Source organism: Oncorhynchus tshawytscha, linkage group LG07 (genome assembly GCF_018296145.1).
Source record: "Oncorhynchus tshawytscha isolate Ot180627B linkage group LG07, Otsh_v2.0, whole genome shotgun sequence".
In the NCBI taxonomy this organism is placed as follows: domain Eukaryota; kingdom Metazoa; phylum Chordata; class Actinopteri; order Salmoniformes; family Salmonidae; genus Oncorhynchus; species Oncorhynchus tshawytscha.
The window spans coordinates 56533610-56560484 of NC_056435.1; the positions used below are offsets into that span (position 1 = coordinate 56533610).

General features: G+C 43.7%; 2 protein-coding genes across 3 annotated transcripts; both read right to left on the reverse strand.

Annotated features, from left to right (window-relative positions):
• Positions 1–183: 183 nt before the first annotated feature.
• LOC112254902 (cAMP-dependent protein kinase type II-alpha regulatory subunit-like) lies at positions 184–13486 on the reverse strand. Its single transcript, XM_042324666.1, has 10 exons — positions 12766–13486; positions 12318–12359; positions 12052–12191; positions 9550–9656; positions 9157–9310; positions 8977–9078; positions 7261–7335; positions 7108–7173; positions 6803–6941; positions 184–831 (listed from the first exon to the last, which is right to left on the reverse strand). The coding sequence occupies exons 1-10, from the start codon at positions 13004–13006 to the stop codon at positions 707–709; spliced, it is 1191 nt and encodes a 396-aa protein (XP_042180600.1). The 5' UTR covers positions 13007–13486; the 3' UTR covers positions 184–706.
• Positions 13487–17909: 4423 nt separating this feature from the next.
• LOC112254876 (NCK-interacting protein with SH3 domain) lies at positions 17910–26796 on the reverse strand. Of its 2 annotated transcripts, none has more exons than XM_024427815.2 (13): positions 26011–26796; positions 24776–24888; positions 24154–24331; positions 23935–24010; positions 23217–23758; positions 22793–22963; positions 22427–22513; positions 22061–22199; positions 21274–21354; positions 21005–21133; positions 20553–20642; positions 20215–20387; positions 17910–20028 (listed from the first exon to the last, which is right to left on the reverse strand). In XM_024427815.2, the coding sequence occupies exons 1-13, from the start codon at positions 26179–26181 to the stop codon at positions 19810–19812; spliced, it is 2169 nt and encodes a 722-aa protein (XP_024283583.1). In that variant the 5' UTR covers positions 26182–26796; the 3' UTR covers positions 17910–19809. The 2 variants fall into 2 exon arrangements, with proteins under 2 accessions (XP_024283583.1, XP_024283582.1); XM_024427814.1 differs by having other exon boundaries at positions 23217–23761; positions 26011–26795.
• Between the last annotated feature and the right edge of the window lie 79 nt (positions 26797–26875).

Below are 26875 nucleotides of genomic sequence, written 5' to 3' on the forward strand. Positions count from 1 at the left end.
GTAACATTCTATAGTTTGATAGGATTTCATCACTGATACTGTCTACCAAAGGGGTGACTTGTGTATTGGAATTGTATAGCTAATCACAGAATAGTTACATAACAGTAACACTTTGGTCCAAGCCCTTACCCACCGACACTTGGCTTTCACACCACCTGAAGTTCAATCAACTCCAGTGCCACCCAGCACATCAGTAACACAGCACAGTTTAAACTGCAGAAATCATTGCGTAATACCAACTTCTATTTACTTTATTGATAACATTTTGACCAGGGATTACATTTATGAAATCTCCCCATTTGCAGATGAAAAGTATTTCCATATCAAAGCACATATTAATATTTGATTGATGGACCTTTGACCTCAAGGCAATTTCAGTACATAAAACAGCATCTGTTTGTGAGGGAGCTATTGGGCTAGAATTATCAATAAATTGGGCTAACATGCATGAACAATTGCCAAGTCAACACGGTAAACAATACAGATACTTCCACAATAGTCAAACAAGGAAAATACTACATGTAAACAAAATGATCAAATTAATTTGAGACAGTTCACATTGTAACGTTGATATCAGTTATTAAATCAGGTCCAGTAGATTCTACAATTAAATGTCAACAAATATCTTGTAAGTATGTAAAGCTAGTATGTGTTTAGGAAGCACTCTGTGGGATTGTGTTAGTGTGCTGTTTCTTACAATTATACTTTAATGTTTCAAATCTACACTAGAACCAAACAGAGCTACCAGCTGGTTCTCGTATTGGGAAATGTTCCTCTTCATAATCTCCTTACAGGAACCCAGCAAACGCTCAAACGCTTGAATGTCTATTACTGGGGGGCGGGGGTGTAGGAGGAAAGAGAAAAAAGGAGGGAGTGCAAGTCAAGTCAAACAATAAAAAGCCGATAAAGCTAAACAGACCCAAACTGATCTTCTGGGCCTTTATTCATTCCAACCTGAGTTAAGCGTGCGTAAATGGAATGGAATTCCCTTTTTATGCACTTATCTCTCTGTGTATTCTGACCTTGAATTTCATGAGAATAGCATGCTATTCACCTGCAATTCATTTTGGGTGGAGATTGAATAAATGAAGGTGTGGCGTAGGCATGTCTACAGATACACCATATTCTGACCTTGATTTAATTCCCTCATAATTCCACCACCTTTACACGCAAGGAACCTATTAAGGTCTCGCCAACCTACCTGTTTCATGTGGAAAAAGCATCTACTTAATTGTTTTCCAATAGAAATAACAGCATTCTCCATGCACTGTAATTTACAATTTGATAAGAGCTAGGTAAATGAGTAATCTGTTTGGATAACAGAATTGCAAATATAAATGACACTTGTTTTAGATAGCCTTTATTTTACCTTAAAATCGCTGGAGACAAATGTGAAACCCGTCATATTGGCAGCATACTGAAGCATATCATCATATCAACTTTCCCACAGTCAAGTTTATGAAATGCTGTGCAATTATGTAGAATTTAAATTGTATGGCCTTTTAACTTCCAGAGATGGGCACTTTCGAATGTCTTAATTATAGGCTACCCACATTTTTTGTTTCCTATTTCTATCATGTTAAATATTAGCCACCGTTTTGCTCTACGACCCCATAAGTTTCACAGGACTTGTCTGAAGTTAACCCACACAAATTAATAGAAGTATGGAAATAGTTTTGTGCCATTAAAAATAAAGGGTTAAATATGTGCCAAACAAACACAAATATTTCCTGAGCTTTCTTGTATCTCCTAGATATTGGACAGACACTTCAAAACCTTATTCCTTAAGATTTGCTTTTTGACTAGCTAAATGATCCATGGTATGACTAACTTAAAACAATTCCATATGTTAGCCCCCCAACGTCTTACATGTTGATCACACCGCTCGCGTTGCAAAATAAATGTACACATACATGTTATTCAATCATTGTACCCACAATGCTTTCGAGCATCAATGAGTGTTTGCGTTGCCAGGTGCTAAAATAGAACTTGGTTCTATTTGTGACACTTGATGCGCTGCAAGTCCCACCTCTCTCATCTCATTGGTTTTTAAGGAGCATATAACCACGTGGGTGATTGAAAGATGAACTGAGGTCCACACTCCAGTCCAGTTGGTGGTGGTAATGCACCTTAAAGTTGGTTGCCAAACGCCATATAAAGTCCAAAGAAGAAGCCTGAAGGAGGAGAGATGACTAGAAACGAACTTGGTTTACCTTTTTATCTGATTGTCAGAGTAGAGGAACTTGTGCATTTCAGGTCAAATAACAACCTAATGTTTATATCCCAGGACAAATTGGCTAGCAACAGCAAGCAAGCTAGCTAAATTGCCATAAATGTTTAATGCTTTTCGACATGTCCCCAAATTAATATAGTTCGTTCAGAGTTCGTTTTGATATTTCAACCAGCATATCCTGATCGCTTCTGGTGTGGGTGGACAAAATCAACATGCGTGCGATGGCGCACGCGTGTGAGCAGCCTGGTCAGCATGTTAGACATTTACAAGGAACCCAAACTGGCTGCGTGCGTGCGCCATTGTGCATATATTTATTTTGACCCCCACACACCAAATACGATCACGACATGCAGGTTAAAATATCAAAACAAACTGAACCAATTACATTAATTTGGGGACAGGTCGAAAAGCATTAAACATGTATGGCAATTTAGCTAGCTAGCTTGCACATGCTAACTAATTTGTCTTATTTAGCTAGCTTGCTGTTGCTAGCTAATTTGTCCTGGGATATAAACATTGAGTTGTTATTTTACATCAAATGCACAAGGTCCTCTACTCCGACAATTCATCCACACATAAAACTGTCAACCGAATCATTTCTAGTCATCTCTTCACCTTCCAGGCTTTTTGATCTTTGAATTTATATGGTGAAGGCAGGACTTGCAGCACGATCTGCGTCAGAAATAGGAATGACTTCTATTTTAGCCCTTGGCAACGCAGACGCTCGTTGGCAATAATTGAATAACATATGCTCCTTAATTTATTTTGCAACGCAGGCGACGTGTCCGGTCAGCATGTTACAGGCTGACCATACCGCTCGGGTGCGCAAGCATAGCAAAATAAATGTAGGAATATATGTTATTCAATTATTGCACCCACACTGCTCGTGCGCGCCAACGAGCATCTGCGTTGCGACATCATCGGGGGACAAACAATTACAATTCTGAATAACGGCACAGATATTTATAGCCTACTTCACTGTGGGAAAGGGTCCGCAATACATGTCATTTGCACCAATCCATTTATCCGGAGGCTGCATTCATTGTAGCTGGGGATTTTAACAAGGCTAATCTGAAAACAAGACTCCCTAAATTTTATCAGCATATCGATTGCGCAACCAGGGGTGGAAAAACCTTGGATCATTGTTACTCTAACTTCCACAACGCATATAAGGCCCTGCCCCGCCCTCCTTTCGGAAAAGCTGACCACGACTCCATTTAGTTGATCCCTGCCTACAGACAGAAACTAAAACAAGAGGCTCCCACGCTGAGGTCTGTCCAACGCTGGTCCGACCAAGCTGACTCCACACTCCAAGACTGCTTCCATCACGTGGACTGGGATATGTTTCGTATTGCGTCAGATAACAATATTGACGAATACGCTGATTCGGTGTGCGAGTTCATTAGAACGTGCGTTGAAGATGTCGTTCCCATAGCAACGATTAAAACATTCCCTAACCAGAAACCGTGGATTGATGGCAGCATTCGCGTGAAACTGAAAGCGCAAACCACTGCTTTTAATCAGGGCAAGGTGACTGGTAACATGACCGAACACAAACAGTGCAGCTATTCCCTCCACAAGGCTATCAAACAAGCTAAGCGTCAGTACAGAGACAAAGTAGAATCTCAATTCAACGGCTCAGACACAAGAGGCATGTGGCAGGGTCTACAGTCAATCACGGACTACAAGAAGAAATCCAGCCCAGTCACGGACCAGGATGTCTTGCTCCCAGGCAGACTAAATAACTTTTTTGCCTGCTTTGAGGACAATACAGTGCCACTGACACGGCCTGCAACGAAAACATGCGGACTCTCCTTCACTGCAGCCGAGGTGAGTAAGACATTTAAACGTGTTAACCCTCGCAAGGCTGCAGGCCCAGACGGCATCCCCAGCCGCGCCCTCAGAGCATGCGCAGACCAGCTGGCCGGTGTGTTTATGGACATATTCAATCAATCCCTATACCAGTCTGCTGTTCCCACATGCTTCAAGAGGGCCACCATTGTTCCTGTTCCCAAGAAAGCTAAGGTAACTGAGCTAAACGACTACCGCCCGTAGCACTCACTTCCGTCATCATGAAGTGCTTTGAGAGACTAGTCAAGGACCATATCACCTCCACCCTACCTGACACCCTAGACCCACTCCAATTTGCTTACCGCCCAAATAGGTCCACAGACGATGCAATCTCAACCACACTGCACACTGCCCTAACCCATCTGGACAAGAGGAATACCTATGTGAGAATGCTGTTCATCGACTACAGCTCGGCATTCAACACCATAGTGCCCTCCAAGCTCGTCATCAAGCTCGAGACCCTGGGTCTCGACCCCGCCCTGTGCAACTGGGTACTGGACTTCCTGACGGGCCGCCCCCAGGTGGTGAGGGTAGGCAACAACATCTCCACCCCGCTGATCCTCAACACTGGGGCCCCACAAGGCTGCGTTCTGAGCCCTCTCCTGTACTCCCTGTTCACCCACGACTGCGTGGCCACGCACGCCTCCATCTCAATCATCAAGTTTGCGGACGACACAACAGTGGTAGGCTTGATTACCAACAACGACGAGATGGCCTACAGGGAGGAGGTGAGGGCCCTCGGAGTGTGGTGTCAGGAAAATAAAGGCGCAGCAGCGCCTCTTCAAACTCAGGAGGCTGAAGAAATTCGGCTTGTCACCAAAAGCACTCACAAACTTCTACAGATGCACAATCGAGAGCATCCTGGCGGGCTGTATCACCGCCTGGTACGGCAACTGCTCCGCCCACAACCGTAAGGCTCTCCAGAGGGTAGTGAGGTCTGCACAACGCATCACCGGGGGCAAACTACCTGCCCTCCAGGACACCTACACCACCCGATGTTACAGGAAGGCCATAAAGATCATCAAGGACATCAACCACCCGAGCCACTGCCTGTTCACCCCGCTATCATCCAGAAGGCGAGGTCAGTACAGGTGCATCAAAGCTGGGACCAAGAGACTGAAAAACAGCTTCTATCTCAAGGCCATCAGACTGTTAAACAGCCACCACTAACATTGAGTGGCTGCTGCCAACACACTGACACTGACACTGACTCAACTCCAGCCACTTTAATAATGGGAATTGATGGGAAATTATGTAAATATATCACTAGCCACTTTAAACAATGCTACCTTATATAATGTTACTTACCCTACATTATTCATCTCATATGCATACGTACATACTGTACTCTATATCATCGACTGCATCCTTATGTAATACATGTATCACTAGCCACTTTAACTATGCCACTTTGTTTACATACTCATCTAAGATGTATATACTGTACTCGATACCATCTACTGTATCTTGCCTATGCTGCTCTGTACCGTCACTCATTCATATATCCTTATGTACATATTCTTTATCCCCTTACACTGTGTATAAGACAGTAGTTTTGGAATTGTTAGTTAGATTACTTGTTGGTTATTACTGCATTGTCGGAACTAGAAGCACAAGCATTTCGCTACACTCGCATTAACATCTGCTAACCATGTGTATGTGACAAATAAAATTGGATTTGATTTGATTATGTTGATATGATTTTTAGTTTGCTTCCATATGACTGGTTTCACATTCGTCTCCAGGGATCATAAGGAAAAATCATCTAAAACCGTTGCAGAAATAAAGAAAGTAGATGCTTTTTCTACTTGGAACTGGCAGGTTTGCTCAACCGTATTCATGGTTTACTCACGTGTAAAGGTGGTGGAATTATGAGGAAATTAAGTCAAGGTCAGAATATGGCGTATCAGTAAACACACTTCCGTCACAACTTCATTTCTTAGATCACCACGAACGAATAGCGGGTGAATAGCATGCTATTCTCATGCTTAAATTCAAGGTCAGAATACAGAGTACGCATAAAGAGAGAAGTACATTAAAAGGGAATTGCGTTCCATTTACGTGCACTTAACTCAGGTCAGAATTCCCCCCTGCTTGAATACACTCCCTGATCTATTCATTTCTGACTGCTTTAGAGACGGAGAGACAGTTATTGTAATGGTGAGAGGTTAGCATGTTTTGGGGGTATGATATTTGTGCGTCTGTAACTTTCTAACTCATCATTATTCACGATTCGCTCAGGATTATCCGCAATCATGGTAACATCCACATGAATGTAGCAGTGTTTAGAAACATTCTATTGTTATTTACAATAAAAGTGACTCTAAAATGACACAATACATTATTTACCATTAATTTCTATTAGGCACAACCAAAACTTGCATCCAACAAGTTTGTAGAGTCATGAGCTTCATTGCATGCTAGGAAAATGGGACCAAATACCAAACTTTTGACTACTTTAATACACATATAAGTGAATTTGTCCCAGTACTTTTGGTGCCCTAAAAACTATGTACAAAAAGTGCTCTTATTTATAGATGGTTCTTCTGATATGGATGAAAATACCTTCAAATGAAATCTGACAGTGTGCACTTTAACCCCATAGTCATTGTATCATTTCAAATCCAAAATGCTGGAGTATAGAAACAAAACAACAAACAATGTGTCACTGTACCAATACTTTTGAAGCTCACTGTTGATGCTCACTGTACAACGTACCCAAGCACTTGGTGTCCCCTACAGCATAGACGGATGCTGCACGTGGTTTGTTGGTGACCAGAGCCAGCTCTCCGAAGTATTGGCCTCTAGAGCAGCGTGCAATCTCCACCTCTGCATTGTCCAGCTGTCCTACTTTAGTCTAGGTAGGGAGACATACAGCTGAGTCTGTTGTACCACATTCCAATGATGCTAGATGCATACATTCAGTACAGTCAGTTCCTTGCAGCAGGTACCCACAGCAACGTCTTTATTTATAGAGTAGGTCTAACACACACCCAAGTGAAGAGCAAAACATGTACACCTACTTTGCTTATTATCATGATCTTCACCTGGCCCGACTCCACGATGTAGAAACAATCTGCCTTCTCCCCCTAAAAGTGTAGAAAAGCAGTAGAAGAAGCAGTGGTTCAAAGTAAAGAATAATCTTAGATGAACTGTACAATAAAAAGCCATAATACCTGTGTTATGATGCACTCCTCATCTTTGAACGCTCTCATTCCCACGACATCAACAATTTTCATCCTCTCAGAGAGCTGAGGAAAAGACGAGGACAGAAGGTGTGATAAAAGTATACATCAAACTTTACATGCATTCTGAGTGAGGATTGTTTACAATGTGAGCCTCTCATGTACCTTCTCTTATGTTGTACTTTGAATACACAGTACAATTTTGATTGTAAAGGACACAAAAACAATTCTGTGGTCAAATAAAACAGACATACAGTGGGGCAAAAAAAGTATTTAGTCAGCCACCAATTGTGCAAGTTCTCCCACTTAAAAATATGAGAGAGGCCTGTAATTTTCATCATAGGTACACTTCAACTATGACAGACAAAATGAGAAAAGAAAATCCAGAAAATCACATTGTAGGATTTTTTATGAATTTATTTGCAAATTATCGTGGAAAATAAGTATTTGGTCAATAACAAAAGTTTATCTCAATACTTTGTTATATACCCTTCGTTGGCAATGACAGAGGTCAAACGTTTTCTGTAAGTCTTCACAAGGTTTTCACACACTGTTGCTGGTATTCCTCCATGCAGATCTCCTCTAGAGTAGTGATGTTTTGGGGCTGTTGCTGGGCAACACGGACTTTCAACTCCCTCCAAAGATTTTCTATGGGGTTGAGATCTGGAGACTGGCTAGGCCACTCCAGGACCTTGAAATGCTTCTTACGAAGCCACTCCTTCGTTGCCCGGGCAGGATGTTTGGGATCATTGTCATGCTGAAAGACCCAGCCACGTTTCATCTTCAATGCCCTTGCTGATGGAAGCAGGTTTTCACTCAAAATCTCACGATACATGGCCCCATTCATTCTTTTCTTTACACGGATCAGTCGTCCTGGTCCCTTTGCAGAAAAACAGCCCCAAAGCATGATGTTTCCACCCCCATGCTTCACAGTTGGTATGGTGTTCTTTGGATGCAACTCAGCATTCTTTGTCCTCCAAACACAACGAGTTGAGTTTTTACCAAAAAGTTCTATTTTGGTTTCATCTGACCATATGACATTCTCCCAATCTTCTTCTGGATCATCCAAATGCTCTCTAGCAAACTTCAGACGGGCCTGGACATGTACTGACTTAAGCAGGGGGACTTGGCGGCGTAGTGTGTTACTGATGGTAGGCTTTGTTACTTTGGTCCCAGCTCTCTGCAGGTCATTCACTAGGTCCTCCCGTGTGGTTCTGGGATTTTTGCTCACCGTTCTTGTGATCATTTTGACCCCACGGGGTGAGATCTTGCGTGGAGCCCCAGATCGAGGGAGATTATCAGTGGTCTTGTATGTCTTCCATTTCCTAATAATTGCTCCCACAGTTGATTTCTTCAAACCAAGCTGCTTACCTATTGCAGATTCAGTCTTCCCAGCCTGGTGCAGGTCTACAATTTTGTTTCTGGTGTCCTTTGACAGCTCTTTGGTCTTGGCCATAGTGGAGTTTGGAGTGTGACTGTTTGAGGTTGTGGACAGGTGTCTTTTATACTGATAACAAGTTCAAACAGGTGCCATTAATCCAGGTAACGAGTGGAGGACAGAGGAGCCTCTTAAAGAAGAAGTTACAGGTCTGTGAGAGCCAGAAATCTTGCTTGTTTGTAGGTGACCAAATACTTATTTTCCACCATAATTTGCAAATAAATTCATTAAAAATCCTACAATGTGATTTTCTGGATTTTTTCACACACCTCGAGAGACTTTAGAAGGGGTACACACTCAATGAAGGCTTCATACATCTTTCTCTTCTTGGCATTGTTCTTCACTATGAGTCTATGGAATGTGGCCCGATCCTAAAACATTCACATAAAGGTTACAACTCATCTCTCATAGATACACATTAAACACACACACACACTACTGTGACTCACCAATCCCCACAGTGCCCCCTCCTGGGTGGCCATGATAGTGGCAGCGCGTGGGGTGTTGTACATGAGAGCCAGCTCCCCGAAACTGCCCTTATTGTCATACTTCCCCACACACTTTCCAACTCCATCAATCAGCACAACAATGTCGTACACACCCCTACAGCAGACAAAGAGAGGTACACAGGACACCAGAGGAATCAAAGAACATCATATTCACATGATTAGGCCTAATGCTCCTCAAACAGAAAAAAATGATAGATTCACACACACACACACACACACACACACACACACACACACACACACACACACACACACACACACACACACACACACACACACACACACACACACACACACACACACACACACACACACACACACACACACACACACCGCTCTATGACATAGAAGTTGTCTCCATCCTCCCCCTGGTTTATGATGTGCTCCTGTGGTTTGACCAACACCTCAAACATGCCATCCAGAACCTCTGAGAACTGCTCCTGAAGGAGAGAAACAACAGTCACACATTAGAAGAGGACCATGTGTGTGTTTGCATACTAAACTGGGACACCCAGCAAGTATCACACAAATGAATCCATACAATCTCTAATGTGTATTGTCTCTATTGAGAGGGGGCTTGTTGAGTTCATAACCGAACAAAAGATAAAAAGATAAAAGAGTAAGTGCAATTACTTTTAACTTACAAGTTACTCTCACTGAGTTAGAATTAATGACTCTCAGTGGCTTACAAGGACTTGTCACGACTTCCGCCGAAGTCGGTTCCTCTCCTTGTTCGGGCGGCTCTCGACGGTCGGCGTCACTGGTCTTCTAGCCATCATCGATCCACTTTTCATTTTCCATTTGTTTTGTCTTGTCTTCTCACACACCTGGTCTCAATTTCCCTCATTACATGTTGTGTATTTAACCCTCTGTACCCCCCATGTCTTTGTGCGGAATTGTTTATTGTAAGTGCATGTGCACGTTTTCTCTGGTGCGTGACAGGTTTTGTACCCATTTGTTTGTGGTTCTGGTTACCAGTGTTTTTTAAAATAAAACTGCTCCGTTGATTACCCAGTTTTGCTCTCCTGCACCTGACTTCCCTGCCACAAGCCACGCATTCCCTTACAGAATTCCGCACCGCTAATGGAGTCAGCAGGAGCAGGTGCCTCTGGTATAGGGGTAGAGGAGCACGTCCGGGAGCACGCGGCGATGCTCCACCATCTTGGCACCGCCATGGACCGCGTTGTCCAAACAATGGACAGCTGGGAGAGACAGGTCCTGGTCCCTGTGGAATTCGTCTCGCCTTTCCCCGGGAATATGACAGGACTGCTGCAGGCTGCCAGGGGTTCCTGTTGCAGCTCGTCCTATACCTGGCAACCGTCCACCCGGCTCCTTCGGGCCGTGAGAGGGTGTCCGCCCTCGTCTCGTGCCTCTCTGGGAAAGCCCTGGAGTGGGCCAACGCCGTGTGGGGAGAGGGAGATGCGGCGTTGTACCATTTTGAGGAGTTCACCCGCCGCTTCCAGGCAGTCTTCGACCACCCGCCCGAGGGTAGAGCGGCGGGTGAGCGGCTCTTCCATCTGAGACAGGGGACGAGGAGCGCCCAGGAGTTCGCCCTGGAATTTTGTCGGTCGGGGGGGAGACGGGGGGGAGACGAGTGGAAGACGGGTTTCAATACCACCTCAGGGCACTATGAGTATCTCGTCATGCCGTACGGGTTGATGAATGCGCCATCAATCTTCCAAGCGTTTGTAGACGAGATTTTCAGGGACCTGCACGGGCAGGCTGAACATGTGTCCCTGGTGCGCAGGGTGCTTGTTCGGCTCGAGAGTAATGGGCAGGTGGAGAGAGTAAACCAGGATGTGGGCAGGTTTCTGTGGTCTTATTGCCAGGACCGGCCGGGGGAGTGGGCGGCGTTCGTGCCCTGGGCCGAGATGGCACAGAACTCGCTCCGCCACTCCTCCACTAACCGCTCCCCCTTCCAGTGCGTACTGGGGTACTAGCCGGTTCTGGCGCCTTGGCATCAGAGTCAGACCGAGGTTCCTGCGGTGGTCGACTGGTTCAGGCGTGCGGAGGAGACATGGGAAGCTGCCCATGCTCATCTTCAGCGGGCCGTGCTGCGCCAGAAAAACAGCACAGACCGTCACCGCAGTGAGGCCCCCGTGTTCACACCGGGGGACCGGGTCTGGGTCTCGACCCGAAACCTGCCCTGCCGGAAGCTGGGCCCGCGGTTTGTGGGGCCATTTAAAGTCCTGAGGAGAGTGAACGAGGTTTGTTACAGGTTACAGCTTCCCCCCGATTACCGTATTAACCCCTCGTTCCATGTGTCTCTCCTCAGGCCGGTGGTGGCAGGTCCACTCCAGGAGTCTGAGGTGCGGGAGGTTCCTCCGCCCCCTCTGGACATCGAGGGGGCCCCGGCGTACTCCGTTCTCTCCATACTGGATTTGAGGCCTTGGGCGAGGAGCATTCAGTACCTCGTGGAGTGGGAGGGGTACAGTCCGGAGGAGAGGTGCTGGGTTCCGGTCGAGGACGTGTTGGACCCTTCAATGCTGCAGGAGTTCCATCTTCTCCGGATTGCCATGCGCCCTCTGGGTCGTCCCCGAGGCTGGTGTCGGCGCACAGCTGGAGACGGTCAAGGTCGGTACCTCTCCTTGTTCGGGTGGCGCTCGGCGTCGCCGGTCTTCTAGCCCATGTCTTTGTGCGGAATTGTTTATTGTAAGTGCATGTGCACGTTTTCTCTGGTGCGCAACGGGTTTTGTACCCATTTGTTTGTTGTTCTGGTTACCTGTGGTTTTATGAATAAAACTGATCCGTTGATTATCCAGTTTTGCTCTCCTGCGCCAGACTTCCCTGCCACCAGTTACGCACTCCCTTACAGGACTACATACAATACTCTACCTGGTCGAGAGTTTTGAACAGTAGAATGTCTCGGCAGGCGTCCTGGAGTCTGCGACGCTGCTCGTCTGATTTGGAGTGTACCACCCGCGACTCAAAGTCCTCATCCTCATCATCGTCTGGGTTATAGGCCTCTGCACAGACTGGGGGAGCAAAATGACTGTGACACACACTGGGGACAAACAAATACACTCAAAGGGAATGTTGTAACTAACACACAAGTTCATACACAGCATATAATGGATGCAAAACCAAAGGATGACACTCACCAGATGCTCTGCGACTGTATTTATTAGGGTTGGAGGGGGGCACTATCGAGAGAGAGAAATGTTTCAGCACCAGATATTAAGTTGGTCCCACTGAACATCATTAGTTGTTCTTATGGATCCATTGACACACTTTAGCTTACAGTGCATGACCATCCCCCTACTACCATACCAGATTCTTCTCTCTAATTTTCTCTCATCACTTATTGTCAGGGCACAGAAACCGATTTATCAAGAGGCAGAGATACCCACAAACAAACTTGTATTATTTTGTTTTAAATAGACTTAAAAGTGAGAGTTAGAAAAGAGAGTTAAAAAGGTTTGTATAATTTAGAGTAAAAAGGTTATAATAAAAATACAGAGGAGAAAATCTTTTAAAATAGATTTAATAATCAAATCATGAAGAATATTGCAAAAATAGTGGCCAAATAGAGATAAAAATGTCACTCACTATAGGCATCATCAGAGTCTTCATCTTCATTTGATTCAACTGAAATACTATCAAAAGCCACTCCTTCCCGCGTAGAATCGGCTAAGCTTTCTTTGACATGCCTGTCGTGTTTTCGGCTGTCTTGTAGACACGTGAAATATTGGATTGCAAATTCAACCAAATCTGGCGGTCGGCGCCGTAGTACCTCCACAGTGTATCCTTGCAGCAAATCCATCAAGCCAGCAGGTATCTCGATGCTCATCACAGAACTATGATAGGCCGAGCCTATAAATTATCTTTAATAACAAGTTTAAAAATACAATTTTGAATTAAACTATCTGCCTAATCCATAGCAATAGGCCTAAGAAAATCATAGAACTCTATGCCAATCAAGAGTTTCCAAGACCAGGGATTTGTAAAATCTAAGAACTCATAAAGAATGCTAAATAGCCTGAGTATTAAAAGTACAATAGCATTTGAATATAACCTTCAGTGTCTGTCCAATATAAAATGCATCCATCCCCCAATGTTGCCAAGACTTTGTGAGGATAAAGAGAGCCAGATCAATGATCAGCAGCCATGGCAAATCTCAAAGTAGGTTAAATGTCAAACAAATACATTTACTAAAAACTCCCAATGACAGCTATCAAACAAATACATTTTTAACCAATCTACCGACCTCATTGCATTGTAGCCTTTTGAAGAGGAGTTAAGGTTTGACATAATGCATGGCCTACTTTGATAAATGCACACAGCGCGGTTCTGCCCCCCCCCGGCGATACCCACCATCCTTTACCCCACCCCCGTCCACGTCGACTGGTTCATTGACAGGGCTACCGGTTTCCCCATTTAGACTAGAAGCAGTGTATCGGAAAGTATTGACCGGGTATACTAGGTTGTCAAAACCTTCAGATCAAATGTAGTTCATGCCAGTCTAACCTAGGCCAATTGTGTATCGGACGTTGACGCAAGGTGCTCTATCTGTGGTCTGAAGTAGGCTATTACAGTCATTCATTTCTGGGAAGGGGAGCGTTATCAACTATTTTATAGTATACAGTATTTCTATGGACCTGTCCGACTGACATGCATATTTGATGTCACTTTCAAAAGACACAACAGCCTAATGTGAGCCACACAGCATGTATACATATGTACATATGCTAGACAATCTGGACCCTCTCTTTCTAAAATTATCTGCCGAAATTGTTGCAACCCCTATTACCAGCCTCTCTTTCGTATCGTCTGAGATTCCCAAAGATTGGAAAGCTGCCACGGTCATCCCCCTCTTCAAAGGGGGAGACACTCTAGACCCAAACTGCTACAGACCTATATCTATCCTACCCTGTCTTTCTAAGGTCTTCGAAAGCCAAGCGAACAAACAGACTACCGATCATTTCGAATCCCAGTTTCAGAACTGGTCATGGGTGCACCTCAGCCACACTCAAGGTCCTAAACGATATCATAACCGCCATCGATAAGAGACAGTACTGTGCAGCCATATTCATCGACCTGGCCAAGGCTTTAGACTCTGTCAATCACCACATTCTTATTGGCAGACTCAACAGCCTTGGTTTCTCAAATGACTGCCTTGCCTGGTTCACCATCTACTTCTCTGATAGAGTTCAGTGTGTCAAATCGGAGGGCCTGTTGTCTGGACCTCTGGCAGTCTCTATGGGGGTGCTACAGGATTCAATTCTTGGGCCGACTCTTCTCTGCATACATCAATGATGTCGCTCTTGCTGCTGGTGAGTCTTTGATCCACCTCTACGCAGACGGCACCATTCTGTATACTTCCGGACCTTTTTGGACACTGTGTTAACTAACCTCCATACGAGCTTCAATGCCATACAACTCTCCTTCCGTGGGCTACAACTGCTCTTAAATGCAAGTAAAACTAAATGCATGCTCTTCAACCAATCACTGCCCGCACCTGCCTGCCTATCCAGCATCACTACTCTCGACGGTTCTGGACAGACTTAGAATACGTGGACAACTATAAATACCTAGGTGTCTGGTTAGACTGTAAACTCTCCTTCCAGACTCACATTAAGCATCTCCAAAACAAAGTTAAATCTAGAATTGGCTTCCTATTTCGCAAAACAAAGCATCCTTCACTCATGCTGCCAAACATACCCTCGTAAAACTGACCATCCTACCGATCCTTGACTTTGGCGATATCATTTACAAAATAGCCTCCAATACCCTACTCAATAAATTGGATGCAGTCTATCACAGTGCCATCCGTTTTGTCACCAAAGCCCCATATACTACACACCACTGCGACCTGTACGCTCTCGTTGGCTGGCCCTCGCTTCATACTCGTCACCAAACCCGCTGGCTCCAGGTCATCTACAAGACCCTGCTAGGTAAAGTCCCCCCTTATCTCAGCTCGCTGGTCACCATAGCAGCACCCACCTGTAGCACGCGCTCCAGCAGGTTTATCTCTCTGGTCACCCCCAAAACTAATTCTTCCTTTGGCCGCCTCTCCTTCCAGTTCTCTGCTGCCAATGACTGGAATGAACTACGAGAATCTCTGAAACTGGAAACACTTATCTCCCTCACTAGCTTTAAGCACCAACTGTCAGAGCAGCTCACAGATTACTGCACCTGTACACAACTACCTCTTCCCCTACTGTATTTATTTTGCTCCTTTGCGCCCCATTATTTCTATCTCTACTTTGCACATTCTTCCACTGCAAATCAATCATTCCAGTGTTTTACTTGCTATATTGTATTTACTTCGCCACCATGGCCTTTTTTTGCCTTTACCTCCCTTATCTCACCTCATTTGCTCACATTGTATATAGACTTATTTTTCTACTGTATTATTGACTGTATGTTTGTTTGTTTTACTCCATGTAACTCTGTGTCGAACTGCTTTACTTTATCTTAGCCAGGTCGCAATTGTAAATGAGAACTTGTTCTCAACTTGCCTACCTGGTTAAATAATTTTATTATTTTACCTTTATTTAACTAGGCAAGTCAGTTAAGAACAAATTCTTATTTTCAATGACAGCCTAGGAACAGTGGGTTAACTGCCTGTTCAGGGGCAGAACAACAGATTTGTACTTTGTCGGCTTGGGGATTTGAACTTGCAACCTTTCGGTTACTAGTCCAACACTCTAACCACTAGGCTACCCTGCCTGAAATAAAATAAAAAACTCAATTTCATGGGCTCATGTCTGTTAAATTGTCTGTCTGTAATGGAGTGCCCCAGGGCACTGTACTCAGTCCCCTCTTATTCACTATTTATATAAATAATTTAGATAAAAATGTGCAAAATGCACAACTTCACTTTTATGCTGATGATACTGTTATTTATTGTTGTGCCTCGTCTCTCACAAAAGCTTTCCAAAACTTGCAAACTGCTTTTTATACTGTTCAACATACCTTGTGTCAATTGAAGCTTATCCTCAATAGTGACAAAACTAAATGTAATGGTGTTTTCTAAAGCAAGAAATAGATCTCTAAACCTTTCACCTATTACTACCTGTCAGGGCAATGAGATTGAGACTGTAACCTCATAAATATCTTGGAATTTTAATTGATGTTGGCCTCTCTTTTAAATTGCATATTCAAACAACTTACAAAAAAATGTAAGCTGAAGTTGGGATTTTATTTTAGGAATAAGGCGTTTTTCTTTTGAAGACAAAAGGAGGCTAGTATCAGCTACATTTATGCCTTTACTAGACTATGGGGCTATTTTATATATGAATGCTTCTGCTCAGTGTTTGAGATCAATTGACACCCTTTACCATGGAGCATTGAGATTTATTTTAAACTGCAAAGCCCTTTCTCACCACTGCACTTTATATACAAGGGTTGGCCGGCCTTCTCTAGTCACTGTTAGGCTCAGTCACTGGTATACCTTTATTTACAAAGCCATTTTGGCTTTACCTCCATTTTATTTGGGCATTTTTATTGTTCATAAATGTGGTGGGTACTCTCTTCATTCACAGGACTTTATCCTGCCAACTGTTCCAAATGTCCAAACTGAATTTTGTAAAAGGGCTTTTATGTACTTTGCTATGATCATGCATCTATGATCATGCATTTAGCAAATTCGTAACATATAGTACATTTTGTACATTTGTAACTGGTAATTCTTAACATACCATACGAAATGGGTGATGCACACCCACAAATTAATACATAACATACGAAATGCTCCGACACCAGGTTGGCCAGCAGGTCAAATTTACGACTAAAATGAAGGAGTCACTCGGAAAAAAACGAATAATGACTCGTTCGCAAACTGCACAATACTACAGCTCAGTGAATCGCTCATTGTGTAAACTGACAGTCCCTGTCATGAGTTCTATGAAATGTAAAGAACAAGGACACTAACATCCAGTAACCAATTATACATCTCTAAATATACATTTGTATTGATTACTTTGCTAGGAATACTACCTGCAGCAGAGACCACTGAAAGTTAGGTTCGCGAGGCAAGATATTAGCAGTTAACGTTAGCTACTTTGTTATTAACTTATCTAGCGAAGACCAAGCAGACACCACCAAAGCACCCAGCGAATAAGTTATTCCCTGGGTTTATCGCCTGCTATTTAGACATGGTTTCTGTTCAAGAAAAGACAGTTAGCTAACAAGAAAATAAACACAAAATGTTGCGTCTTTACGACCAGCAGCTATTTGGGGGAAATAACGAGCTAGCTAACCGGTCCGTGTCACCACTATCGGTTCAAATGAGAGGTCGATATATTTTCTTGACATCCACCGTCGTGTTTTGTCCAGTACGGACTTAATCACATTTATTCATAAAGCCCTACTTTATGAATAGCCTTACATCAGCTGATGTCACAAAGTGCTGTACAGAAACCCAGCCTAAAACCCCAAACAGCAAGCAATGCAGTGGTGGAAGCATTTCACCCATACATGTGCCCGGACCGAGTAAAGGGTTACACGTTTGCTTTGGTCCCTCTTAAATTTAGAGTTCTACCATAAACTCTCCATATTATTTGTAAACATACACTACTGGAAGAATTTTAATGCAATTCTTCAACATACTTCTACAAATACTATTTCAAATTAAAATACTGGGTATTGCGAAGGATGCCCCTCCATAAAACAAATATTATTTCAATTCAAAACAAGTACAGCACACATATACATACACACACACACACACACACAAAACTGGACCACCATTAATTGAGATGTTTGTTTATTAGTAGATTATAAACATTAAGAAAATACACTTTCTTACCATCGCCTCTCTCTGAACAACCATTTCAAATATATTTAATTGGGAAAATAGATAAATTGATTTTATTACTATAACACAGTGGGGGCTTTAAGGGACAAAATAAGTCCAAAGGACAATGATTAAACAACAGGAAACCATACACATACACCTTCTCACACACTTACAAAAATATACATAGACATACATAGACACAGACACATGCATAGCTTTATGCATAAACACAGGATAATAAAAACACATATCACAGAGTACACTCTGGTATATCCCATGTTTAAATATGTAAACACTAAGTGTGCTAAAGGGTACAGCATATGTGTATCATGATGGTCACTAGAACATTTTGCCACAGAAACGCTTCCACTATTAGCTCTAACAGAGCTGAGTAAAAATAACCTATGATACAAGGGAGAACAAGCTTTGATAGAGTGGGAGACAGTGATTTAGAGAAGTCATTAAGAGAGTGAGACTTGCAATGTGAAAAACTGGATGTGTGTGTCCTGCAAAATGGGTGGAAACTAAGATGTCCTTTGTGTCTTGTACAGTGATTCTCAGGGGTACTATATTAAGGGGTTGGATTATACAGTAGGGGGCAGAGTGGAGTGCCATTTTAAGGATGGGACTGATAACAGAGAGATTTCGTGCCAAAATGTTCAGGGAAAAGCAATCAATCGCATTTGGTGACAAGTCACTTAGTTAACCCCAGACTGCAGTTAAAGTAATACTGAACAATCGAAACATATCAATCCCTTATTATTTCGTACTAATAAATACCTACCAGTGGAAACACCATTCCCTTTCACAGAGCCATAACCATATACGAAGTTAGTCAAGGCTTAGTATGTTGAAGCAACGTGTTACAGCTTGTTGTTACTTGGTACAGCCTTGTTATTACAGTGCTGTTATGTTCCATCTACAGCACAAGCAGCAGAGCAGAGTAGGAGCGGCCTTGTTGGGAAGAATTTAGGGCATGTCATAGGTTAGCCATGCCTAGAGAGGAGGTTACTATAGATAAAGTGTAGGGCAGAAAGCAAGGTAACAAGTAGTGCTCAGTCAGACAATCACAGCCATAGATATTGAGGTTCACCACATAGCAGCATTGCCATTGCAATAAATTGTGAGTTTTAAAAGTAACTTCAAAGCCTAGAATGTCTTGTTGAGAGAGGGATTGTTTTCCAGACACAGATTAAGCATAGTCAATGGAGATTCTCAACTGAGCATGCATTTTAGTTTGGAGAACTAGGCTTAATCTGTGTTCAGGAAACCGGCCCAGAATGTTTTGTTATCAGCGTATTAGCTCATTTGTCTTTTCATTTCATTGAACATACTGTGAGGCCATGCCATGTGATGAGGAATAAGAATGAGTGATAAAGAAGTGGTCTACAGCAGTGGTTCTCAATCTTGGTCCGGGGAACCAAAAGAGTGCATATTTTAGTTTTTGCCTTAGTACTACACACCTGATTCAAATCATCAAACCTTGATGATGAGCTGATCATTTGAATCAGCTGTGTAGTACTAAGGCAAAATCTAAAAAGTGCACCCCTTTGGGTCCCTGGACCAAGATTGAGAACCACTGTTCTACAGAATACAGTACACTAGTACCAGGGTTACAAGGCCCTACATAAAACACTGTAGTATGGCCCCTCAGTACAAGGGATTACATCATAAGGGCTTTAGCCCTTATGATGGATGGTTCAAGTCAATTGTAACAGTATGTTATCTCAGAAACTAAGTAGCGGTCTACAGTCCTTTCTTAATCCTAGGAAGTTCCTCAGCACCATCTCTCAGTATCAAGGAGCAGACTACTGGATGAGTGCACATCACCACTGTCATATTCAGTCCTCCTAGCTCTCGCTGATCTGAGGGAATTCCTTGTACATCTCCTGCACTATTAGCTTATCCATCTGTTTAGCTGTGGCCCCGCCCTCGTCCGCTCCAGAGTTATCCTCCTCTCTCAGAATCCTTTGCAGTGCGCCCTGCAGGTCGGAGAGGCGGTGCAGGTGCTCCAGGTAGTCTGTGGAGCGTATGATGGAGTGCATGAGGGAGAGGTACTCCATCCTCAACTGGGGGGGAATAAGAGAGAGAGCGAGAATGTGAACCCATTAGCAAGCACAATCATTATACAGTTCACCTTCACTTTCCTTTTGAGGATGCATTTATCAGGCTAAACATAAGACTCAGCCATGCTTAAGTCCCAGGCTGCCTGGCCAATGGGAAGTGTGGTGTGTGCGCGTGCATATCAGTCTCACCTTGTCCCCAGGTGAGAGGTCAGAGATGCATCGAACAGCGATGTCTATCATTACCATCATGTCCGTGCGGTAGAAGATGTCTGAAGAGTCTCGGCTGGCAAAGACATCCTGCAGGAACTTAAGTACTGAGTGTGGGGCAGGGGGAGCATGTTTAAAGACACACACAGGGTCATCTGGAGAGAGGAGAGAAATAACAAGTAAGAGGGTGTAGACAGAGAGAAAAGTGAAAAAAAGAAGCATAGAAAGAAGAAACCGAAAACAAACAGCAAAGAACTTGGAATGGATTCACACTGTATCGTATTGAATATCGTCGATGTAAACAAAGGTGTGTGTCTCACCTCCTCTGTTTAGTAGAAGCACTATTTTCTCAGAGAAGATCTTCACATTCTTCTTGACTACAGTCTGCATTATCACGTTGCTGCTAGGCACTGAGAGCAAGAAAGAACATGCACACCTTGAAACAACAACATTAGCACAAATACCACACCTCACAGGTAAAACACACAAAGAGCAAGTAATTTAAAACACTCAAAGGGGACCCAAGCGTTATTGGGTCCCCTTTGCCATAATACATAAAAGCAGTCAATAGGGAACATTCCCCTTCACCACTTTTTAACCTCATATTGATTAATTATAGGACACAGAAAACCACTGTTTTCACATTGAACTGGTATGGAGCTACAGACTATGAATATGAAGTTAAAGAGTGGTGAAGTACCCCTTTAAGAGTGGTGAAGACAACTGTTAAAATAAAAGGTGTATGTTCTGTCTAAAGCCTGTGTCCTCTCACCTATGAGGTGCAGGTTAAAGGCCAGGATGAGATTGACACAGAGGTCAGGGAGCTGCTCTGTGGTGTCAGAGGGAAGACCGTCCTCAACCACATCTAGCAGGAACTGAACAAAACTAGCGTTTAAGTGCTCTGTGGACGGAGAGATAGACAGCGAGAGAGAGAGACAGATACATTTTCAGCTTTGAGTTTGAACATATTGATCGATAGTGTGATGGCAGTTTGTAAGTATTCTAAAGCAACATAGTGGTCCTATTTAATATTGTTCATACCATAGTGGTGATAGGGCACCTGCTCCCCCATAGAGAAGATCATAGTCAGGACCAAGGCTGTGTAGCACATCTTCTGATGTTCTGGGGAGAGTTAAAACACAGACACATAAACATTCATGAAAGAGATATAGAGGGGTACAGAGATGCTAAATAAAAGAGACTGAAACAGAAAGACATGAGGAAGGAGACGGAGGTCACAAAGAGAGAAGAGGAGAGAGATGCTCAAGGGAAGATATTTTGTGGGCAGTGTGCACATAGCCTGAGGTGGAAACTGAGCTGCACTTCCTAACCTCCTGCCAAATGTATGACCATATTAGAGACACATAATTCCCTCAGATTACACAGACCCCCAAAGAATTCAAAAACCAAATCCAATTTTGATAAACTTCCATATGTATTGGGTGAAATACCACAGTGTGCCATCACAGCAGAAAGATTTGTGACCTGTTGCCACAAGAAAAGGGCAACCAGTGAAGAACAAACACCATCGTAAATACAACCTATATTTATGTTTATTTATTTTCCCTTTTGTACTTTAACTATTTGCACATCATTACAACACTGTATATATACATAATATGACATTTGAAATGTCTTTATTCTTTTGGAAGTTGTGCGTGTAATGTTGATTGTTAATTTTTTATCATTTATTTCACTTTTGTTTATTCTCTATTTAACTTGCTTTGGCAATGTAAACATGTTTCCCATGCCAATGAAGGCCCTTAAATTGAAATTGAATTGAGAGAGAAAGAGAGAGAAAAAGAAGTGATAGAGGAGGCCTTCTCACCCTGTGTGTCTGTCTGCAGGTCTCTGGCCAGCTCCATGGGCAGGATGGAGTTGAGGAGGGTGGAGATAAGGGCAGAGTCCAGGCTACACATCGCCCCAAACACCTTGAGCAACAGCAGGCGTAGAGACACTCGGTGTTCCTGCACAGTGACACGTGAAGTAAGACTGTTACTATGCAACTATGCATTTACAACATGCCGGTGAAACATCACTCATCTATGATAATTAAGTTGATTCATACCACAAACAACACATTTAAAAATAATGCAATGATAAAATATTGTTTACATTGTGGATCTCTTGGGTGGGAAACAGGATGACAGGGTAACATAGGGTCTGGTAGTGAGAAACATGTAGAATATCTTACCATCTGGTAATAGGTCACTAGTGACAGCACTGGCTCTGAGTGGTTGGCCCTGCACATCTTCTTACACACCTCTGGATCTGCATCCGTCTGGGGACACAAACACCATCTTCCTTAGATTCAACAGTTACCAAAGGTCTCAGTGGTAATACTATCACATCTATCGAGGAATCACTTTGTCCAGGGTCGTATTCATTAGTGCACACCATAGCAAAACATTTTGCAACGGAAAACAAAGACAAGCATTTCTTATTGGACACATTCAGGCAGTCCCTCCCAATTTCAGTCCGTTGTCTTCCGTTTGGCGTCTACTGAATTCAACCCAGGTGTCAGTCCTGAGTCAACTTTCCCTGAGTGCACATATCTCACCAGTATCTTCAGCAGCTCCTCCAGGTAACATGCAATGAGAGAGTGGTCTTCGTGAAGGGCCCAGCTGCGCTGCTGAGAGTCGTCAAAGTGACGGGCAAGGTCGCCTAAGATGACCTCCAGGCGCTGTTCATCGTGACACACTTGTCCCTGTGGCAACGCCGAACTCTGATCCTACAGGGAGAAGTCTGGGTTGATATGTGCACTGGAATCGGTTCGACCTGACGAAGATCCACATCGGATCGAAACATTGTCACTGTTATAATTGGTATAAAGGGCATTTTAATTTGCAGACTTTCCTGTTATGTACAAGTATAATGTGCACGTATAACAGCTTAACTTTCTAAAGGTTGAGGTTATACCATGAAATACTGTGTATTGGAGCAAGTAAGTTGACATTCTGCAACTAGACGATTATGTAACTGACCTTGCTCTCTACCAATGAGAGGAGGACTTTCTCTAAGGCAGATGAGGCTTGTGGTAAGGTAGTTTGCAGGTGACCCACGACCACACCCACCGCTACCCGAGACAGATCGTAACTCAGGCCCGTGTTCCTCCTCACCAGCTCGATAAGCTCCGCCCCAGTTGTCCCGGGCACAGGCTCTGAGTAAGTGGGGCTGCCGGGGGGGCTTTCAGCGACAGAGGGCGGGGCAAGAGGCCAGTCGGTTTCTGATTGGTCCTCAGTGCTGGGCTGTGGTGGGTGAGTGGGCTGAGGTTGGGGTGTGGGGCCCTTCTTTGAGGGATCTGGCTGGGGAGAGGGGTCAGAGGGAGGTAGGTCGTCTGGAGGAGGGGGTGGGGGCTTCACACGGCTTGGCACTGGGGGCGGGGTGCTGGCAACGCTTGGAAGGCTGACATCAGAGGACACCACAGAGTGGGAGGATCCAGAGTCCAGGGAGGCAGAGCTGACAGAGGGGGACAGGCCAGTCCCTGCAGCAGGGGCGGGGCCAGTAGGAGGAGGAATGGATGACTCTGCTGAGACAGAGAGAATGAGGAAGAATAAGGAGGAGCGAGAGAGAATAGAGTAGAAGTTACAGTAGATGACATGAGTAGTGTGTGTGTGTGTGTGTGTGTCTGTGAGTGGAAAGAAGATGTGTGTGGAGAGAAGATGAGTAGCTGTGTCTCCATGGTGACGATGAGACAGTCACCTGGGTGTCGGCTGGCTCTTAGTTTCTCAGGAGGAGGCGGAGTTATGGGTGCTGCACGACGGGGCTGAGGAGGCACCTGCAAGACATAACAGTAAATCAGAGTAAGTATCAGGATATCAGTTATATGTCTCAGCCTCCTCAAAAAAAATGGACCATCATGAAATGGACTATCATGCATTCTTATTTTGGTGTGAATGAATGCAAGTCTCTATCCAAGACCTGGTAAAGCCCCTGCACATTGTCGGTACTCTCTGACATTGTGCGGCTGATCCCATTGGGTGGTTGAGGGGTGTGGCTGAGGGACAGTTCGCTGGTAGAGGAGGACAGGCCCTGCTTAGGACTGGATGGAGTTGGACTTCGCCTTGACAGGGTCTCCTTCCTGTGATGGATCAACTTCCTGTTCCAGACGCAAAGAGAGAGACAATAACTATGTCTGAAATGTAATGTATTCCTAATAAAGTAGTGCACTAGCCTATGTAATGAATAGGGGGTCATTTCAGATGCAGCATATGAAGATAACTGATCAGAGAGAAACAATGCAGGTTTATTTGTATTTATTGTCACATACACTGGTTAGGTGCTGTGAAATATGTTGTTTTACAGGGTCAGCCATAGTATTACGGCACCCCTGGAGCAAATTAGGGTTACGTGACTTGCTCAAGGGCACATCGGCACATTTTTCACCTTGTCGGCTCTGGTATTCAAACCAGCAACCTTTCGCTCTAACCTATAGGCTACTTGCCACCCTATGATGATGAGGAATCAGCACCAATCAGGGAACTGTAGCGTGAGGATTCTACACATCAGTGTGTGTCTGTGTGTGTGTTAATGTTGCACTCACTGTAGCATGTCTCGCTGCTCCAGGTTGTATTTGCCCCCGTTCTTCATGGCCAAGTTATGGATCCCTTCGATGGCCCGGTCGATAGACTGTAAAACCTCATCCTGCTCTGGAGCCTGGGGCACAGAGAAAAGGAGAGCAGAGAGAGAGAGAAAGAGGAGAGAAGGGCAGAGAGAGAGAGAGAGTTAAATATTCAACATCAGCATTAATTATTACGAAACAAGTCAACAAAAAAAAAAAACATTTGTCTAGAGGGCAAAATGGGACTCCAGTCAGAAAAAACTAGGACAGCACAGTTATCTAACCCAAAATCAAACGCTCTGAACAGTAACACGCCAACCAACGCAGTCCAGATACAGACAAAAACCTGGCCTGACCTCACCTACAAGGCCCAGGCAGGGACACAGTTAGACAGAAAATCTGAATATCCAGAGCGTGGTTTCACTTCACCAAGTCAGCAAAACACACTCATGCAGTTCACACTGTGAACTCATTGACTAAAATAAGAGTGCATTGGAGCATCCAGCTGTGTAGCTGTATGGAATATGGGATGCTGGCATTAATCTGAAAGGCCTGAGATGTCACAAACTATGCATAGCTCTTCTAACTGAACTCTCCCCATAGAAAACGTGAAACATTAGATTACAGTTTTTATTGGTGTTATGTGATTAAAAGCAATGTATCCTATGTGCGTATTGTATTTTCTCTAATCTCATCATCAGTCACGAGATTTTAGACGCGACACAAATAACAGATGCGTCGCCACATTTTTCATGCATTTTGGCTTATGTCCCAACTACCCCTGCCGTACAGACCCAGCTGGCATTGCGAATTTGGCATGACTCTCTGAGCCGCTCTCATTAGACCATTTGGGTTTATTCTGAAAAAATATTTTTGTTTGCATGTAAACGTCCACATATAAGTGTCGTGATGAATATGTAAAATACTTTTAATATGCAGCTAAAAGCCTGTAGAAACAAATTAGCAAAAGACAGGCAATGCAGCAGAGCTTGTCTCCAGTTCACGTAGGACTGTCACGTGAAAGAAAGTCACAAAAGTAGCTGAAGTCAGGTCTATTGGAATGCAACGCAGCAATTGAACCTCTCCCGATCGTTCAATTCTTTGACTGACTGGTCCACTCTCTTTTATCATGCTAACAAGCTAGCATGGAATACTTGTCAAAATCCACGTTCCACTTTCACTAATCAAGAAAGTTAAGAAACCATGGTTAAACATACCTGAATCCTTTCGATGTAAGACGCGGGAACGTAGCCTGTCTCGCCCGAACTGCAGCGTGAGCCGAGCCACCAGTGTTTGTTGCTGCGTTCCAGGATCAGAAAGCTCTCGCCGGACCCGAAGTGGAGCGAGTTGGGCTCCGCAGATCGGAAGGCATACAGAGACCGATACATAGCTATTTCTTCTGCTTTAAATCCCTTGTAATTCCTCAAAAACACATATATGATTGTTTCAGCAAACACACAATTAGCTAATTATTACATGTACTCAGTCGAATATCATTTGTAATGTATATTTACGACATGGGCGAATGATTCTCCTGCTTTCTATTTACAATGTACTACAACTTGCGACTCTCGCTTGTCCCACAGTAGAGGGCACGCCCCTTTGTTATTCAGGCAAAATAATCAATGACAGAGCTGACGGAGGAGGCTTGTTGTTGTCCAATCTTTATACTTGCATTTTTGTTTGCAATATAAATCCAATATATATAGACAACTGTTAATGCAAGCTTGCTTCACATGTGTATCAGATATAGGGCCATAATTATGTCCGTATTGGAAACTATTGCCAGATTAATGTAAATATCTACTTTTTTAAAAATGTGTTTATTATGTATTGGGGGTTTGTGGTATATGACCAATATACCACAGCTAAGAGCCAATTTATGCTTGATCCGAAAATGGTTGGATGGTGTGATGCCCCCAGAGGCATGCAGAGGCCAGAGGTCCTTACCTTGAGCTCCATACCACATTGCTGTGCGCCATTAAATTGTGTAACAATGTTATTATTATTATTTTTTCACCTTTATTTAACCAGGTAGGCTAGTTGAGAACAAGTTCTCATTTGCAACTGCGACCTGGCCAA

Coding starts and splice junctions, on each gene's coding strand:
- LOC112254902 (XM_042324666.1), bottom strand. CDS start 13,006: ATGAGCATCGAGATACCTGCTGGCTTGATGGATTTGCTGCAAGGATAC. Junction 9,657..12,051: donor TGTTCAAAACTCTCGACCAG/GTAGAGTATTGT, acceptor TCTCTCCTTCAG/GAGCAGTTCTCAGAGGTTCT. Junction 832..6,802: donor AGGGGACACCAAGTGCTTGG/GTACGTTGTACA, acceptor CCCGCCCCCCAG/TAATAGACATTCAAGCGTTT.
- LOC112254876 (XM_024427814.1), bottom strand. CDS start 26,181: ATGTATCGGTCTCTGTATGCCTTCCGATCTGCGGAGCCCAACTCGCTC. Junction 24,889..26,010: donor CTTACATCGAAAGGATTCAG/GTATGTTTAACC, acceptor TCTGTGCCCCAG/GCTCCAGAGCAGGATGAGGT. Junction 22,200..22,426: donor TAGTGACCTATTACCAGATG/GTAAGATATTCT, acceptor GTCACTGTGCAG/GAACACCGAGTGTCTCTACG.